Source organism: Lathyrus oleraceus, chromosome 1, assembly GCF_024323335.1.
Source record: "Lathyrus oleraceus cultivar Zhongwan6 chromosome 1, CAAS_Psat_ZW6_1.0, whole genome shotgun sequence".
Taxonomy (NCBI): Eukaryota; Viridiplantae; Streptophyta; class Magnoliopsida; order Fabales; family Fabaceae; genus Lathyrus; species Lathyrus oleraceus.
This window is the reverse complement of record NC_066579.1, coordinates 299,469,705-299,490,532: the sequence shown is the minus strand read 5'-3', so window position 1 is coordinate 299,490,532 and position 20,828 is coordinate 299,469,705. Positions and strand designations below refer to the sequence as shown.

The window sequence follows — 20,828 nt, the reverse complement described above, 5'->3', positions numbered from 1 at the left end:
ATCAATGCCCCACATAGCAAACGACCACGGAGACGACATCAAACTCAAAGGAGTTGGAGGCACGTGCACCTTGTCAGCATAAATCTGGCATTTATGACATCTCCGCACGAAATTGAAACACTGAGCCTCCATTGTCATCCAATAATATCCATCCCTTAGCAACTTTTTCACCATCGTATTTCCACTGGCGTGGGTACCAAACGACCCCTCGTGCACCTCTTTCATCAATTGGCTTGCTTCTTTGTCATCGACACATCTAAGCAAAACCCAATCAAAATTCCTCTTGTACAAAACTCCATCTTTGTTTAGATAGAACGCCATGGCCAACCTCCTCAGAGTCTTTCGGTCCTTCTTAGACGCTCCCTCGGGATACTCTTCGGTCTCCAGATACCGCTTGATGTCATAGTACCACGGCTTTTCATCATCAGGCACTGTTTCGACAACAAACACATAAGCCGGTTTATCCAACCGTCCCACCTCAACACTAGGAACTTGATTCCACCACTGCACTTTAATCAAAGCGGCCAGAGTAGCCAAAGCATCTGCCAAAGGATTTTCTTCTCTCGGCACATGGCGTAATTCCACCTTGGTGAAGAACGTCAACAACCTCCTCGTATAATCCCGATATGGAATTAAGTGTGATTGATGCGTCAGCCATTTCCCATTAACCTGGTTCACAACCAAAGCTGAATCTCCATAAATAACCAGGTTCTTAATTCGCAAATCAATCGCCTCTTCGACACCCAAGATACAAGCTTCGTATTCAGCCACATTGTTGGTGCATTCAAATGTTAGCCGGGCAGCAAAAGGAATGTGGGATCCCTTCGGCGTAACCAAAACAGCACCAACTCCACTACCATTCGCGTTAACGGCCCCATCAAACATCAGAATCCATTCGGACTCGGGGTCAGGCCCCTCCTCCGGGATAGGTTCCTCACAATCTTTCGATTTGAGAAACAAGATGTCCTCATCAGGGAACTCAAATTTCATCGGTTGATAATCCTCAATGGGTTGTTGGGCGAGGTAATCGGACAATACACTCCCCTTTATTGCTTTTTGAGAAGTGTAATGGATATCGTATTCAGTCAAAATCATTTGCCATCTCGCAACCCGTCCGGTCAATGCTGACTTCTCAAATATATACTTGATCGGATCCATCTTGGAAATCAACAAAGTGGTATGAACCAGCATATACTGTCTCAGTCGGCGAGCAGCCCATGTCAAAGTGCAGCAAGTTTTCTCGAGCAGTGAATATCTTGTTTCACAGTCGGTAAACTTTTTTCTAAGGTAGTAAATTGCATGCTCTTTTCGACCAGACTCATCATGCTGCCCCAGTACACACCCCATAGACCCCTCGAGGACTGTCAAGTACAGGATTAACGGTCGCCCCTCCACAGGAGGCATCAGAATCGGAGGCTCCTGCAAATATTCTTTTATTTTTTCAAATGCCGCTTGGCAATCATCATTCCACCTGACCGTTTGATCTTTCCTCAACAACTTGAATATGGGTTCACACGTGGCCGTTAGATGAGATATGAACCGTGAAATGTAGTTCAATCTACCTAAGAAACCACGAACCTCTTTTTCTATTCTCGGTTCAAGCATTTCTTGTATCGCTTTTACTTTAGCATGATCAACCTCGATTCCCTTTTCACTTACAATAAACCCCAGCAACTTACCGGACCGCACTCCGAAAGTGCACTTATTCGGATTCAACCTTAATTTGAATTGTCTCAACCGGTCAAACAACTTGGCCAAGTCTACCAAATGCCCCTCTTCTGTTTGTGACTTCACTATCATGTCATCAACATAGCATTCGATCTCATGATGAATCATATCATGAAACAAGGTCACCATAGCTCTTTGATACGTGGCACCGGCGTTCTTGAGACCGAACGACATCACCTTATAACAAAAAGTGCCTCACGGTGTGATGAACGTTGTTTTCTCCATATCATCTGGCGACATTTTAATTTGATTATAGCCAGAAAAGCCATCCATGAAGGAAAACATCGAGAATTGAGCTGTATTATCTACCAACACATCGATGTGAGGTAATGGGAAATCATATTTCGGGCTAGCTCTGTTCAAATTCCGGTAGTCCACACACATCCTCATCTTTCCATCCTTCTTCGGCACCGGCACAATGTTCGCGACGCAAGGCGGATAATTAGTGACAGCTAGGAAACCAGCGTCCAACTGCTTCTGCACCTCCTCTTTGATTTTCATGGCCATCTCAGGTCGAGTTCTGCGCAACTTCTGCTTCACTGGAGGACAATCTTCTCTCAATGGCAACTTGTGTACAACAATATTGGTATCCAACCCTGGCATATCTTGATAAGACCAGGCGAAGATATCAACATACTCTTTCAACAGTGCTACCATGCTGCTCTTGACATTCACCTCCAAAGCAGCCCCAATTTTCACTTCCTTTCTGACCTCCTCGGTACCCAGATTCACAATCTCAACTTGCTCCTCGTGCGGTTGAATCACCTTCTCCTCTTGTTTCAACAACCTGGCTAACTCTTCCGGCAAGTCACAATCTTCTTCGCCTTCTTCTTCGGCATGATAGATCGAGTTGTCGAAGTCATATAGAGGTGTAACAGAATTGTTATCAATGAAATCCGAAGAATGATCGCATCTGCATGAATGTTGATTCATGCATTGCTTTAGAGTCGGGACGAGACAAATTAAAAGGAAGAAAAATGAAAATAAACATTGCCATTTTTATTTTATTTTTATTAAACTGCAAAAATAAATGAAAAACAGGGAACACCGCTTTTAATGCGAAAAACATCCGTTTATTAATGATGAAAATAATGCAAAATGAAACACATGAGGCGGCCCTTACAATGAACCATTACATTTCGGGCAAAGCGTATGGCTTTCATGCAAACAGAATTAAAAAACAGAAATATTACTCTTCACGCAGAGTGACAGTGATGATCTTTTCGGCCTTCCAGTTCTGGATCTCCATTCCTGGTACGCACGGTTTTATCCACGAGTCAAGCTCGCAGTCACTGTCAGTCTCTTCACCCACCGCACAGACGTGATCTGGATCTAGCATTCCAGCACTGGTGAACATGAGCGGTTGACGACATCCTCTATTCTGTCCAGACGAGCCTTGGCCCGACTGATAACCAATCCCAAACCTATCCTCTTTCACCGCAATATCTACCATTTTTCCCCAACCTGGGGCCTCTCCACTTCTCACCACCTCCACGGCCTGTTTATAAGAAGCAATGGACGGCTTCTTCTCTTTCTCAGCAAAAATGCCATTCTCCACCTTAACGGTTTCAAATGCCTGACTCGGCGTTTCAAATATTTCACCGTCCATTTCCACATATTTGAATGATGACAATTGGCTGACAAACATATCCTCCTCTCCACAAACCGTTACGACTTGCCCATCCCAGATATACTTTAACTTCTGGTGCAAAGTCGAAGTTACTGCTCCAGCAGCGTGTATCCACGGTCGACCCAACAAGCAACTGTATGTCGGTTGAATGTTCATGACATAGAACACAGACTTGAACACCTCGGGACCAACCTTCACAGGGAGCTCAACTTCCCCAAACACAGCCCTCTTAGAACCATCAAACGCTCTAACCATCAAATCAGTCGGCCTCAAAATCACTCCTTCGCAGTCCAACTTAGCCAGGGCCTTCTTAGGCAACACATTGAGTGACGAGCCTGTATCAACCAGAACATGCGAAAGCACAGCTCCTTTACACTCCATCGAAATGTGTAATGCCTTATTGTGATTACTCCCGTCCACAGTAAGATCAAGATCAGTGAAACCTAACCCATGGCTGGCATTGACATTTGACACCACTGTTTCCAACTGATTGACCGTAATCTCTTGCGGGACATAGGCCCTCTTCAAGATTTTTAACAAAGCATCTCTATGGCCTTCTGAACTTAGTAGCAAAGATAATATTGAAATTTTGGACAGAGTCTGCTGCAAATGATCAACAAGTTTATACTCAGACTTCTTGATAATCCTTAAAAACTCCTCGACTTCAGCATCAAGCTCATTCTCCGGCCCAACAGGCGCCGGTGCCGCTTTAGGAGTACCCTCATTCACCACCTGTTTGCCTTTTGCCCTGGCTAAAGCCTCGGCCTTATCTCTCTGTTCTTTTTCTCCATCCCCTCTTCTCAACGTATCAGGCGCAAACAACCTCCCGCTGCGAGTGAAACCACTAAGTCCGACATTATCCACCTTTGAAATGGTGATATCACTTGCAGCCTGATCTTCCCTCTTTTCTCCATTACAAAACACCTCCCCACCATAGTCCCACGGCACATCATCATCATTTTCATATGGAATAGGTCCAGGCATCGTGATGGTAATTGGAGCCGCATCTGCCGGCACTGACAAGTGGACAGGATCAAAATAAATGGTTATTGTTGAAACATCCTCCTTCTCCAAATCAACTTTCTCAAATCGGAGGCTTCCCTCATCCATCATTCTCTGAATCGTCTCCCTCAACATTACACACCCATTTGTAGTGACAGTGCAAGCAACACAACAATTATCACAACCAGGGAAAACTCCACTCTTCATCAGATGTCTCTTGACCATAGACATTGGAGTCCTCAACTGATCCACGTCCGTCACCCCAATTTTCCTCTTATCCTCCGAAATTGCATTCACTCCCATCTGACCATGCGTTGGCATGGGATTAGCATTAACATTTGGCAGTGGTGCAAAATTGATGGCCTTATAATCCACCAAATCTTGAACGACATGCTTAAAAGCTTTACAACCCTCAATGTTATTCCCGGGAGCACCAGAATGGAATTCGCACTTGGCATTCTCATCATAATTGGCAGGCCTCTGATCTGGTCTTAACGGAGCCAACGTCCTCGGCTGAACCAACCCAAGATCCTTCAACTTCTTAAACAGAAAGGCATATGTCACGGGTGGCCTATCAAACTGGCGATCTGCCATCCTTCCTCTAACTTGGTACCCAACTCTCTGTGTTCTCTGTTGAAATGGTTGTTGTTGCTGTTGCTGTTGTACGGGTTGATTATTAGTAGGAATCGTTACTGCAGCAATATGCTGGTAGTATTGATTCCTACCGTGTCCTTTCTGGGCATACACAGCACTCGAATCACCCTCTTTCTTGCGCTGACCATTACCAAAGGGCTTCTTTACTCCAGACGACGGAGCATGTCCCTGTATTTTCCCCATTCTCAACCAGCTTTCAATCCTCTCACCAGCCACTACTATATCTGCAAAGCCGGTAACCGGACATCCCACCATCCTTTCAGCAAAAGTCCCCTGAAGGGTACCCATGAACAAATCCGACATCTCCCGATCTACCAACGGAGGTTGAACCCTGGCAGCCAACTCTCTCCACCTTTGTGCATACTCTTTAAACCCTTCATTCGGCTTCTGAGACATACCCTGCAACTGGGTACGGCTTGGTGCCATGTCAACATTAAATTGGTACTGTTTGAAGAAAACATCCCCCAAATCCTGCTAGTTCTTAATATCTGATGATCTCAACTTGGTGTACCACTCAAGAGACCCACCAGATAAGCTATCCTGGAAGAAGTACATCCAGAGCTTCCGATCCATGGTGTAGGCAGATATATTTCGGACAAAGGCTTGAAGATGAGTTTCCGGGCAAGAACTCCCATTGTACTTATCTAACGTGGGCACTTTGAACTTCTGTGGAATCACAATCCCCTCAACCAGCCCCATGTTTGTCATATTAATAATCCCAGGAGAGGTATGGCTTTCCAGAGCCCTGATCTTTTCTGCTAGTACCTGAATCTCTTTATTCGGCGGTTGAACACCATACTGATCGAACTGCTCATTCAGCAGAGAAAATTGATCCTCTTCCTTATCCTCCATAGCCCCAAAGAAAGGAGGAAACTGAGTGTCCTTCAGAGTGTTGCCCACAGGACCTTGTCCACCGCTTGCAGCAAAACCAGAACCACCACCATTGTTGAGGACTACACCAACAGTAGTGCCTTTCTTCTTGGATCGCCACCATCCCTAGAACCACTAGGACCATTGTTGGAGGTACCCTCTTGATTATTGCCACTATTGGCAACCGAAGCCCGCTCAACCTTCTCCACTTTATCGGCGAGTGCTTTCTGCCCCAGGGCGAACCCTTGCATAGCGTTGATCAACTCACTCATCTTCTCTTTCAGCTCGAGAATGTCAGCATTGGGTGGATCCATCATTCTGGGTTTGTTGCGTCTGGTAAAGTATCTGTGCGGACGAGCTACGTGCAGAGGAATGACCCGGTGTGCGCGAGCAATGATTCCTGAGTCAATCAAACATGTTAGATACTGACACCTGCAAAATAGAAGACAAGTTATTATGATTCATGCAAGAATGCAATGTCTATCCGTATGAGGAACATTCTGTCCTTCGATCCTGGCTTCATTGAGACGGATAATAATTTGACAGCAACATTCTGACATTAATCATCTGGCTTCGCCGTATAGAACAAGAAGTTTATGCTCTAGCAAAGAAATCACCCGACCATGTGTGTGTTAAGTGAGTGTGACACGGAGAAACAAATAAAGCTTTGAGATCAATCACTGAATGATAATAACCACTGTATATCAAAAGTGCGCAACACGTGCGAGAGTCATATATCATATCTGATACAAATCAACAGTACAATTCTCCATAATCGGAAAGAAATACAAACAAGTGAATTCCGTCAACATGCCTGACGGTAATCCAACACATGATAACAACTGCAATAAAAGTCTAAACTGAAGAAGGTCCCACATAAGGCTCTGCATCACCAACCATCCTGGTAAACTTCATAGTGAACCTGAGCTTAGTATTCTCCTACTGAAGTCTTCCCACCTCTTTCTGATGAATCTTCATCTGACGGAAGTAATGGTCCCTCTCAGCAAGATAGTGATCTCTCTCGGCCATAATCTTCGCTTTCTCTTCTTCCTTAACCCTCAGCTTCGCTTCCCATTATGTGGTAAGGGCGTTGGCTCTAGCTTCCCTCCGAGTCTTCACAAGGACTTGTCTCCTCTTTTCATCTTCAATGACTTTCAAAGCTCTAGCCAATTTCTCTTTGGTAAGGTCGTGCTCCTTCGTAGATGACTCTAAAGCTTGGCTGATCTTACAGTAATAAGCGGTGTCTTTCTCAAAACGCTTCACCTCCTGAGCATGTCCCTTAGCCTGGTCTTCTGCTTTCCCCCTGATTTCCTGATTAGCCAGTTGAATTCCAGCAACACTCATTTCTATCTCAGTATTCTCTGCTTGCAGTTGATCTCTTGCCTTCTTCATCTCAAGAAATTCTTCCATACTAACAGAAGAACGTGGCTCCTTAATCAACGAATACCAAAGATTGCCCACAGGAAATGGCAAATGAGTGAGCTCAACCCTCTTTCTGAGCCAATCATCAAATGGAGGAAAAGACCTGTTATTAGCTCTACCAAAAGGAATCTTGCCTTTCCTTTGAATGTTGCGCCATGCATCAGACACTTGCCTCAACAATGACTGATTACCCTCAACCAGGAAGTAAAAAGACTCCTGAATCTCACACTCGAGAGGAGGAACCTCCATAGCAAATCCCATTTGTCTCTTAAGAAGCGTCGAGTTATAATTAATACACCCTTGAACTCCTATAAGGGGCACGTTGGGACAACTCCCGCAACTGCAAATAAAGTCTCGTCCAGCCACATCAATGTGAGTCCAAACTATGTCCTTTGGCTCGCAAACCCATCAACTTGGTTGCCCAATTTACAGTATGATCAAGAAAGACAAAGGCACCCTTGGAAGGCAAATATCCCATGAACCACTCATATAACAATTGATCACAACATCTGACCAAACCTTCACGCCGCTTCTCGTTCCGATTATGGACCGAATAATAAACATCCCCGATCAAGGTAGGAATGGGATTCCTCTGAGCAAACACCCGGATGGCATTAATATCCACACAATTCTTCTGATTAGGGAACAAAATAACTCCATAAATGCTTACAGCAAGCAAAGCACAAACAGTCTTCCAATTACCCAAAACAACATGTTCCTTGGCCTTGGCCTCCAAGAAACTCAGATGAAAACCGGACAACTTTCCTTTCTCCTTCAAACCTTTCTTAATCACTTCCGGGCTCAAATAAAGAGCACGAGAAATCTCAACAATATCAGGTTCTTCCTTAGTAACATAAAAAGGAATCTGGTTTCTGACCCGAATGCCCAGAATACTGGCATAATCCTCCATCAAAGGTCCCAACAAATAGTCTGGGAAGACAAAACATCTCAAACCCGGATCATAAAACTGGAGAAGAGTATGGAGGGCACTCCTATCCCCATCTGTGAGCCTGAAAACCATCTTCATAATACTGCCATAAGCTTCCCGGAACATCCCCACATGGTCAGGCGTAATCAATGCTATCATACCCTTCAACACGCCAATCTCTGGATCAAAGAAACTGTATACAACATCATCTTTTAAGTCGATCCTCATATCTGGAACAAGGATGTCTCTCAACCAGGATCTCAATCAAGAATGTACCCTGCATATGGATAAACATGAGTTAGATGCGGATAAATGCAAAATAGGAATGATGCAGATGCATGAATGCAATGCATAGTGCCATCCTCCAAGACATCTGAACACCAACTGTACTGAATCTCGGTCTCAGAACTGATCACAACCATCCGAGGGACTAAGTAACCACAAATCCAACTCGGGGGATTCCGAAGTAAACGGAACCGGAGGATACATCACCACTATTACAAGAAAGTCACTGAACGGATAGCAACCAGACCATCTGAACAAGTAACCTCACATCCAACTCAGGGGATCCGAAATAAACGGAACCCGCTCATAAATACCACGGACAGAACTCCGGCGTCTCGGAAATAAATCCATAAATCCAACTTATAAATAGAACCCAAATTAGGGACCGAACCAAATTCACCATCAAAGAGTCTCCAACAGAACCTGTATCTGTAGGAATCAAACCTCTCCCCTCACAGGTGAATTCTAATAAGGTCATCCTAAGGCGGATAATCGGTCTCGACAATCGGACGAGATACTCAATGGGTTTGCCCTTTCAGGTGTGCCGTGTAGCTCTCATAAGATCATCTAAACCAAAGATCCAGGAAAGAACGGTCACCGAAGTCAACAGTTCAAAAGAGATAACCCAACCATAGTGGATACTCCACAAGGAAGGGCTCTCTCAGAAGAACCTCGTCCGGCTGTGGTATGTCGTGTCACAACAACATGCTGATCCAACATGTGAGGCAACATGAGACCACGCTAATCCTAGGTGTATACTCGGGCTTTGGGTTTTAGCCCCACTCAGAACACCCACCCCAAATCAGAGGAACCAACACCTGTCCAGAATCCAGCACAGTGATAATATGATGCATGCAAACATATATGCAAATATATACAATCACAGTATAATAATCACAAATGCAATAAATAAGCAGTAAAAGCAACCCAAACTACCCTAAAAACCACGCTAGAGAGCGCTAGGATTGACTCGCTTAGGGAAGATGGACCAGCAAGAGGTCAACTTTTTTGTCCCCAGTAGAGTCGCCAGCTGTCGCAACGGGAAAAACAACCGGCGGGAAAAATACAGAGCCGCCACCGACGCTATTATCCTATGACGGAAAGGGAGCGCAGGACTAACCTAAGAAAGGGAAAGGAACGGTCTTACGACCAGAGATTACAAGGTACGGGAGTCGGTTACGCAAGGGGAAGGTGTTAGCACCCCTCACGTCCTCCGTACTCGACGGGATCCACGCTCAAAAGATAGCTCAAAGAGTAAGAAAAGGGTTGCTAATAAACTGCTCAAAAAAAACTGCACAAACTGGAATTATAAACAAGTGAAAGAAGAAAGAAGACGAAGGAAACGGACTCGGCAGGATGTTGCATCCGGGGCCTACGTAGTTTGTCAGAAACAAACATCAGAGTCAACGTAGTTCGGGAAAAGGAGACATGCTCGCTAAGACATCGCATCTTATGCCTATGTATCTTCTCTATCTAGAGGAGAATCAGAGCACTCGTAGCTCGGCTAACGCACGCCGAAACAAGACACCAAAAAGAGACGCTGAGACGTCAAAAGAAACACCCAAAAGGAAACAGAATGCCAATACATGGACTTACGCCTGACTCCCAACAACAACAAACAAGGAAACAAAATGCTAATACATGGACTTATATCCGACTCCTAACAATAGCCAAACAACAGGAAACAGAATGCCAATACATGGACTTATATCCGACTCCTAACAACAACAAACGCTAACCAGCGAACACCAAAGAAAAAGGTTATCAGAATGAACCCCAACAAAGTAACCAAATATCCAAAGATGAACCCCAAGTGAATAATCACCACAAACGTCACAAATGATCCCCAAGGATGAACCCCAATATGAACCACAATATGAATATCAATCGTCACAAATGAACCCCGAAGATGAACCCCAAATCAATATAGGTGAACCCCACATAACAGAAGAAATCCCCAAGGTATGAACATACCACACATGCCCACGCTGGATAAACAAGTACTCACACAAAAACAAAGAAGAGGGTGAACACACACAAAAACAACACGGCCAAAAAGAAAAAGGGTGAATAAACACACGAAAAAAACAAAAGGGTGCCCGGAGAGATTGCTCACAACCTCCTGCCTACGTATCTCATCTGGTATGAGAATCAGGGCGATGTAGTTCCCCTTAACAGGGGTAAAACACTCTCCTAACCAGAGACCAGGGAGACAACAAACTAATAGGGAGACTAAGACTCGAGCCTAATAGTTGTCATGCAATCAAATCCCTAGGTTGAGGTCTCTAACATGCATTCAACTTCCTCAGAAATCAATCATACAACTCCTACAAAAATGGAGATGAGAAGAGGAAAGCAGATAAACACACCAGCACAAGTGGACAAGCATCACACACTATATCCATACAAGAGGCCCAAACAATGGGTGGGCTTTAGTCAAGAGGGGTCATATCAACCTCGACAAACAAGCCAAACTGTAAGGGTAATTTGTAGCTCTTAACCACTGACATTGAACGTTAGGGTGAAGCTGATCAAAGTCTGAATGAGGATGAGACCTCATGCTTTTAACCCTGGCTAGGGTGAGCTCATGACAAAGAAAGCGTGGGGATCCAGAAAGTGGGATCCTATTCCACTTGACAGACTGTGGACAAAAGATCTGGGGCACATGTTTAGAAGCATCAGCACGTAGTGCGAGCATAAAGAACGACACACTGAATAACGGGGGATTGGCTACTAATCCCTTTTATCCGTCAATTGCCTCATCTCTTGGAGGTCTTATCAAATATCACATGCCTCTCCTCGGAGGTCTTTGGGCACAATTGTAAACAAACACAAACAGAGCCTCTGAAGGAGGACTTGCCAGCAAAATGCCTGTCAAAAAGGTGACAGGACTTCCAGACTACATGAAGTAAGAAGCTAACTACCTGAGTGGTGTGTCAACCATAATCCAATGCTCAAGCAAGAGCAAAAGCAAGCAAGCAACTAAGGTACCTGTACAAAGACTAAACAGTTAGTACTTCAGTCATACAACCAGAAAACAAATAGTGAAACCCTCTGATAGTTACACAATTCAATGCATAAGTGCCTTGGCACTCAAACAAGCTCATGAGTTCACCACATCAATTAAAACCTACAAAACAAACATAGGTTAGAACTCAATGCATCTCACAAGATGGGAGCAAACCCAATCATCAATGATGAGTATCCAAACCTGAAACACAAGACAAAGTTAGTCTATGTACATCCAATCAAACATCAGTACAAAACATCTTAAAACATAAATAATTCTAACTGATTACAACAATCAAATTAATGTCGTCTCGACCGAACATCATTTCCCTAGCATCCTTATCAGTCTTCATTCGCACCCAACCAAAGATACTGTCAAGTCGCTCAATACTTCTGATTTTTCCCCTTCTGGTATTTTCCCGTCTAACCATCGAACCAACTCCCTCTTCAGTTGATCGAACGTGGTGATGTTCCAAAACAGCATCAGCATTTGAGGTTTGTCTCTCGCATAAATCACCTTACCGTATCGGCGACGAACACCAAACATGATATCCAAATGATTATATGAGCTGTGGAACAATTGGTCACACAACGTATCTATTTATAATACAAAAAAGGCATTTTATGAGGGAGTCACCATTTGAATTGGCGACTCCACTTAAAACCTACACATAGGCGCCAATTGGATTGGCTAGGGCAGGTGCCCTAGCAAATCCAATTGGCGCCTCCATTCAAGTTTTAAGAAGAGTCGCCAAATATGAACAACTTTCATGTTCAACAAAAATCCATTTGAAACTTGGAAGCTCATCATTCATTTAAAAACATTATAGGTCATTTTGACAGAAACCCTAATTTTGGGTCAACTTCGCAAGGACCTAACTCACTCATTTTTAATTACTTTGAGGTGGGACCAAGTGCATTGGAAATTTTGAGATGTCTACTTCAATTGTTATGTTGGACAAAATTTCATAACTCTAAAAGAAACACATGCGACAATACAAAACATTATAGGTCAGATAATAGTTGAAAAACTCAAAAGTCCAACTTCAACTGCCCATAACTTTCTCATAAAAAATCCAAATGATACAAAATTTATGTCCAAATTCATTTTCTTGAAACGGTCTACAACTTTAATGTTGGAAGTTTTGTCATTTGAGGCTTTTTTTAAGGGATTCGCCAATTGAATTGGCGCCTCCTCTTAAAAATTACAAATAGGCGCCAATTGGATTGGCTAGGGCACCTGCCCTAGCCAATCCAATTGGCGCCTCCTTGCAAGTTTTAAGAGGATTCGCCAATTCAGTTGGCGCCTCCTCCTAAAAGTGGGGTAGATTGGGAATTTCGCTGAAAACTGGGGTAGTTTGGGAATTTTTTCGAAAAACTGGGTTATCTCGGTAAAAAAACCACGGTTGATACCCTTTCAAAAAATAAAACTAAAATATATAGTGCAAGCTTCTTTAAGGAGCTAAAGCTTCCAAGGGGTACTATTCAAATGTTGGAAAATTGGTATTTATTAAGAATTTTGAATTATAATTTCTTGTGTTGAAACATGTTGTTTGACAAAAGCAAAGAAGTCTCGCATCACCTAATGTGTTGAGTTGTATTAGTGTGTCGAAGTGTCGAAGCATGTTGCTTCACACATGATTTCGACTTAGGCTTATTTTAGTAATGTTAGCTATTTTGGGCTTTTAAAGTTTTGGGCTTTGGCTTAGGGGCCAAGTTAACCTAAATATATAAATAGAGGGAGTAACCCTTATTCTTGTAATGAAGTGAATAGAGTATTCACAACATTGTATTCACAGTATTTTGCAGTTGCAAAGTGAATAAGTTTTCCACAGGTTGTGGGAAGAGAGAAACTCTACAGAATTTAATTTTTCTTCTTCTTCATCGTTCTTTCTTTTCTTTCTCCATTGTTCTTCTCTTTTCATTGTTATTGTATAGGGGATAATAATCTTGTTCATCAAGATTTGATTAAAATTCTCCAGAGTTTGTGGTGTTCTTCCAACATCTGGTATCAAGAGCTCCGATTTGAGCACTTCGTGGGAAGAAAATCACCATGACAATGAATCATCCAAACAGGCATTTTCAAACAAATCTTTTGATTCTCAAGAACAACAATTATGAGAATTTGTGCAAGCAGATAAGGGTTGTGTTCTGTTATCAAGATCTTTGGGATATTGTGAAGGAAGGAGTAACAACGCTTGCAGAAAATGAGATAGATCAAGAAAAGGATGCACATAAAGAATTGAAGAAGAAAGATTATCAAGCTATTTTTATAATCCATCAATGTGTTGATGTAGATAACTTTGAAAAGGTTAGTCATGTAGAGTCAATGAAAGAAACATGGGAAATTCTGGAGAAGTCGTTTGGATGCGTGGAGAAGTTGAAAGATGTGAGGTTACAAACTCACAAAAGGACGTATGAATTGCTTCAGATGGAAGACAATGAAAGCATAACTGATTTCTTCACTAAGGTTACGAAACTGGTGAATCAAATCAAGGTATGTGGAGAAGTGTTGACATCAAGATCTGTTATTGGGAAGATCTTGAGGTCGTTGGCTCCAAAGTTCAACCACGTCGTAGTAGCCATAGAAGAGTCGAAGGATTTGTCAAAACTGAAAAAAGGAAGAGCTTCGGAGGATGCTTGAATCTCATGAATAAACAATGGCTGAAAGAGCTACAGGAAAGTCAAAGAGTGATATGGCTTTGCAGGCGCAATCAACAAAAGAAAGGAAAGACAAAGGAAGTTAAAATGGCAACAAAGGCAGAGGAGGCTACAACAATTTGACAGGTCAAAATTAGCAAGAAGGAAACTGGTCAAATCAGAGGGAACCCTGGAACCAAGACAACCAAAGAGGTGGTGGTCAAAACCTAGACAAGAGTCACATTCAGTGTTACAATTGTCAAAAGTATGGTCACTATTCTAGTGATTGTCCAGAAAAGTAGAAGAATCAAGAAATTTATGCAAAGCTGGCGAAACATGAAGAAGAAGAGACGTTGCTGATGGTTACAACGAGAGATGAAGAGAGATTCAAGGACCAGCGGTACTTGGACTCAGGATGCTCATCACATATGTCTGGAAGGAAAGATTGGTTTGTCAACATAAAGCCCCCAATAAAGAACATGGTGAAATTTGCAAATGACAACACTCTAGCAACTGAATGTGTTGGTGATGTTCTGATTATGAGGAAAGATGGCATGAGGTCAATAACTTCAAATGTGTTGTACATACCAGGCATGAAGAGCAATTTTCTCAGCATAAGACATTTAGTCGAAAAGAACTACAAGGTGTTGATAGAAGACAAGATTATGAGAGTTCTCAACTCAAATGGAAGGTTGATCTTGAAAGCTCCAATGTCTCAGAATAGAACCTTCAAGATTGAGCTGAATGTGATGGAGCATAAGTGCCTTGCAACAGCAGCAAAGAGAGATAAATGGAAATGGAATTATAAACTTGGCCATCATAATTTCAAAAACATCAGAGATTTGAAGAGAAGAAATATAGTTTCAGGATTACCACGATTTGACATTCCAAACGAAGCGTGTGAAGAATGTGTGCAGGAGAAGCAACATAAGAACAACTTCAGTAAGGATGCAGGAAGCAGGTCGAAGGAAATTCTTGAAGTCATATACTCTGATGTATGTGGTCCTCTCCAGGTGGATTCGATTGGAGGTAACAAATATTCTGTTACATTCATATATGATTTCAGTTGAAAACTGTGGTCTTACCTGATCAAGAAGAAAAATGAAGTGATCTAGGTATTTGCCAAGTTTAAATTTATGGTCGAAAGACAGAGTGGTCGAAAGATCAAGATTCTGAGGATTGTGCATGAGGTGGTGCCACCCTACACTCCACAGCAAAATGGAGTCACAGAAAGGAAGAATAGAACCATCATGAATATGGTTAGAAGTATGTTGAAAGGCAAACATCTACCCAAGGAATTATGGGGAGAAGTTGTGTCGACTGAGACGTATATCCTGAACAGATGTTCGACAAAGAAGCTAGAAGGAATCACACCAAAATAATGTCGGTATGGTGTCAAGCCTAGTGTAAGTTATCTAAAGGTGTTTGGTCTATAGCACATAGACACGTGCCAGATCAATTGAGAAGAAAACTTGATGACAAGTCAAGTTAGATGATCCTGATAGAATATCATTCGACTGGAGGATACAAGTTGTTCGACCCAGTGAATAACCAACTGGTGACCAGCATGGACGTGATGATAGATGAGCTTAAGGAATGGGATTGGACTGAGAATGTTAAGAAGGATTCAGTGAGAATCTTATGTGATGAACCAACAATTGAAGTCGAAAGAGAAGTTCGACAGGAAAAAGTCAGAGGTCAAGCAAGCACAAGAAGACCTCAGAGAACAAGACACATGCCTGCAAGGTTGCAAGAATGTGTGAATACATCAGATAATGTGGTCGATGAAGAAGGTGAGCTGGTACATTATGCTTTCTATGCAGATGTCAAACCAATTAGTGCAGTTGAGGCATTGAAAGATTCGAAGTGAATGAAAGTAATGAAGGAAGAGTTGAAGTCAACCGAAGTCAACAACACTTGGTCACTTGCCGAATTGCCCTAAGACAAGAAAGAAATCGATGTGAAGTGGGTATACAAGGTGAAGTTGAATCCCATAGGAGAAGTGACTCGACACAAGGTGAGACTTGTGGCGAAAGGATTTCTTCATAAACAAGGAATCGACTTCGACGAAGTTTTTGCACCTGTTGCTAGGATCGAAATAATCAGGTTGGTTGTTGGTCTAGCAAACACGAACAAATGACAGATGTGTCAGAGGAATGTGAAATGTGCATTCCTAAATGGCCCCTTATAAGATGAAGTTTATGTTGCACAATCAGTTGGGTTTGAGAAACAAGGTGAAGAAAGAAAGGTGTGCATGATTCATAAAGCCCTATACGGACTTAAACAAGCTCCAAGAGCTTGGAACAAGAAGATAGATGGCTTTCTAAGGGAGAAGGAATTGGTGAAGTGAAAATATGAACATGGAGTATATGTAAGAAGAAGCAAGAGTGAATTTCTTATACTATGTCTCTATTTTAATGACTTGTTGATAACAGGTAGCTATAAGAAGGAGATTGAAGACTTCAAAGGTGATCTCAACAAGGAATTCGAAATGTCAGATCTGGGTGACATTTCATATTTCCTTGGTATCGAGTTCTACAAGAGTGATAGAGGTTTGATGATGCATCAAAGAAGGTATGCAGGCAAAATACTCAAGAGATTTGAGATGCAAGATTGCAACCTAACTTCGACTCCAGCTGAGCCCAAATTATAACTGTCAAAAGATTCAGATTCAGATGATGTCGACCCAACCCAATATAGAAGACTTATTGGGTCACTTAGATACCTTTGTCACACAAGGTCTGACATAGCATACAGTGTAGGTATGGTGAGTAGATTCATGTAGAAGCCAAACATATCACATCTAGCAGCGACGAAGAGGATATTGAGGTATCTGAAAGAAACTCTCGACTATGGCATTTTGTTTCCTGCAGTTGATGAAGGAAAAAAATGCAAACTAGTGGGATACAACGACTCAAATTGGTGTAGTTATGCTGAGGATCGAAAATCCACAGTTGGCTATGTGTTTATGCTAGGTGGTGCACCAGTTGCTTGGAGTTCGAGAAAGGAGCTAGTAGTGACATTATCGTCGTGCGAATTAAAATACATAATTGCTTCTATTTGTGTATGTCAAGCAACGTGGATGGTGAATCTAGTCGAAGAGATACCAGCGAAGAGTCATGGAGCAATTACCATGAATATCAACAACATGTCAACTATCAATCTGGCAAAGAATATGATAACACATGATCGAAGCAAGCACATTGAAATAAAGTTTCATTATCTTCGAGAGCATGTAGCAGATGGGAAGATGAATGTGGAACACTGCAGAACTGAGAATCAGATTACAAACATCATGACGAATGGAGTGCAGATCGAAGTGTTCAAAAGATTAAGAGATATGACGAATGTAGATAGCTTAGACACAATGAATTAGGTGGCGTGTTGAATTGTAATTCCTTCTGTCGAAGCAGGTTGCTCGATAGAAGCAATGAAGTGTCGAATCACCTAGTGTGTTGAATTGTGTTAGCGTGTCGAAGTGTCGAAGCATGATGCTTCACACAGGATTTCGACTTAGGCCTATTTTAGTAGTGTTAGGTATTTTGGGCATTTATAGTTTTGGGCTTCGGCTTGGGGTTCAAGTTAACCTAAATCTATAAGTAGAGGGAGTAACCCTTATTCTTGTAATGAAGTGAATAAAGTATTCATAATATTGTATTCACATTATTTTACAGTTGCAAAATGAATAAGAAAGTTTTCCATAGGTTGTGGGCAGAGAGAAACTCTGCAGAATTTAATTCTTCTTCTCCTTCATCGTTCTTTATTTTCTTTCTCCATTATTCTTCTCTTTTCATTGTTATTGTGTAGGTGATAACAATCTCGTTCATCAAGATTGATTGAAATTCTACATAATTTGTGATGGATCTTCAACAAGAATATCGAGTTAAAAGAATTAAAGTATCATGATTGTCATGTTATAACTGATTATTTCTTACTAATAATTATATGTTTCATTTTGCATAAGGTGTAACGAGTTATAACTAAACTATTTTTCTTCTTCAAAACTAATATGCAACAAAGATATTAAAATTGAGAAGTTATTTTAGCATTGCAAAAAGAAATTGTTGTCATCTTATGTGAATTGGAGTTGTATTTTTCTCCATATATTTTTGACGATTCATTTAATCTTTCACCTTATCGTGGAAGCTCATTACTTTGGATTGACTTATTTGATCGAGCCTTACATGAAGATGTTATAAGGGTAAGTAAATAATTGAATTCGACTAGAAGGTTGTATAGTTGAAAGTTATATAGTTGAAGAAGTTGTGGAGTTTTGTACTAAATTTTTCTCCAATATTAAACATATAAGACTTCTATTGTCACACAACTCAAGAAAAATAACAGGGAGTGATTGGTGCATGTAAGTTAGTGATTATATCAAACATTCAATGGAGTCAATTACATTTATATGTCAAACACATTAAAATTTTCAAGAGATTGAATCCTATCATAAATGGAAATTTGTTAACTAAAGAATACCATCGTAGTTTGAAGATCATATTTTTCTAAAGATCCAAGTTTAATATTTAATTTTGGTAAGATTGAAATGGCTAACAATTAAACCAAATGTTAGTTTCTTATTTCTCATATATGTACTCAATAAACATGATTATCATAGCACAAAGTAAAATAGTGGTGTCACGCTTGTAGCACAAACTAAAAACAAATTTTCCTTTCCACGGTCCATTAACTATAATGCTTTAATGATACTGGTTAACAAAACTTACGTGTGTAGATTTTTCTCTCTCGAATCTATACATGTGTATCGTGATTAAAATCTATATAATTAGAGTAAAGTAAGTGAACGAATTCTATCATTGTGCAATGATATAAACTTTTTGTGCCACCAAGAAAAGAATTTGATGAAGACAAACAAAAATTAAAAATTATTCGTAATCATCAATGCCATATATGAGAAAAGTTATTGGAATTATTTATGTAGTGCCGTTGTGCTCTTATGCTTTTTGTTAGCAAAGTTCCACTACTTTTACAACATAAAGTTGTAAACCATACACCCAAATGACACATACTCACTTATTATAGTAACACATTGTTTTTCTTTTTCTATGAGAATAACAACACATTCTTTTCATATATCCTCTCTCTAATTAAATAAAACTTTATATAAATCCCCTAAATTATGTGTAGCACATAATTAATTATTAGTATTTATGTGAATTTTAATTAACTAAAAACTTATTTTAACCTCTCTCAAGAAACCAAAAAAACTCAAACCGATTTTTAAAAAAAATAATAAAAATAACATTAAATTTCCAAAAAAAAAGAATACTCAATGAAATTTTTATTTTGAGCCCTATCGGATTAAAAATTTTAAATTAAAGTTTAAAAAATTACTCATAAACTAAAATAGATATTCACTATAAAAAAAGTATAGTAGTAATAGTACTGATTGCATTACACTTTTTATTTTTTAATCTTACCTATTTGCATTTTCATACACTTATATCCAAACAATTAGACATAGTTGCTTTCATCACTAAGTACAATCTTTTCTTTCTTTCCACTTTCAGAAACAATGTCAAGATTGTAAAACACTATCAACATAGCCAAAGAGCACAAAAAAACCAAGACAGGACCAAATATCCAAAGCAAAAGTGGAAGTGCAGAATAGAAAATCCTATTCCCAATAGTGTTCAAAGTTGTTCCTCTCTCCAAAATCTCTACCAAATAATCAGGAGTAACCATGGACATAACATCTTGTGGTGTGCAAATTAGAAGGCTTAATTGGTTGAGAAACCTAATTGAGAGACTATGGCAGAAAAATGAGAATAAGAATATGGTCAGAAGTGTCACATATTTAAGTGCTACCATAAATTCGCCGTGACCACCGTAGATAACATCGTCGAGAGGCTTTTTTATAGTGTAAGTACTGCTAATGATAGCGGCTAAGCCGGCTGATAATAGAATTGATGTGGTAGCCATCAGAGTCGATCCCATTATAAGATTTCGAAGACTTTGTGCGACTAGAATGTTCTTCTTTTCGATATCCTGGATTGAGATAATGTTTTATTTATGCATTAGAATTTATCATTGTTTTGAAATATATGATCAGAAATAAAACTACAAATAATATAGAATAGATAGTATACCTTCAACATGGTAGGAACCCAAAATCTTCTAGCATGAGCATTGATTCCAATTGAAGTAGAAAAAGGCTCCGATCTAGTCTTATGCCACAACCATATATGATAACCAATGGTCATTAGAAACCCTAATGGTACAAGAATCATGTCCAAATAATATGTTTTCCATTCCATTTTTTCTTTTATCTAACTCTTTGTTTTTGTTACTCTTTTACATTATTTCTTCTAGCTATGGAGTTCTATATATAATGGAAAATCAGGTGCGTGTGGAACAAAGGAAAAAGCAAAAGATAATGGAAGTGGTTTCCTAGGAAAACAAGTAACATAGTGTCAACTAAATTATATAAAGTAAGATATGTCGTGTTAGTGTTGTGAAATCAACTTTAGTAAGAGTTCTCTCTTAATTTGGTTAAACTCATATATATATATATATATATATATATATATATATATATTAATATATATATATATATATATATATATATATTATATAATATATATATATAATATATATATATATATATATAAACACATTGTTTAAATTTTTTAAACTTAT

At 40.3% G+C, this 20,828-nt stretch overlaps 1 protein-coding gene across 1 annotated transcript; it reads right to left on the bottom strand.

Annotated features, from left to right (window-relative positions):
* Window positions 1-19,526: 19,526 nt before the first annotated feature.
* On the bottom strand, window positions 19,527-20,580 carry LOC127131502 (uncharacterized). Its single transcript, XM_051060421.1, has 2 exons — window positions 20,279-20,580; window positions 19,527-20,177 (listed from the first exon to the last, which is right to left on the bottom strand). Exons 1-2 carry the CDS (start codon window positions 20,444-20,446, stop codon window positions 19,644-19,646), a joined length of 702 nt encoding a protein of 233 aa, XP_050916378.1. The 5' UTR covers window positions 20,447-20,580; the 3' UTR covers window positions 19,527-19,643.
* Window positions 20,581-20,828: the final 248 nt, after the last annotated feature.

Coding starts and splice junctions, on each gene's coding strand:
- LOC127131502 (XM_051060421.1), bottom strand. CDS start 20,446: ATGGAATGGAAAACATATTATTTGGACATGATTCTTGTACCATTAGGG. Junction 20,178..20,278: donor GGGTTCCTACCATGTTGAAG/GTATACTATCTA, acceptor ATCTCAATCCAG/GATATCGAAAAGAAGAACAT.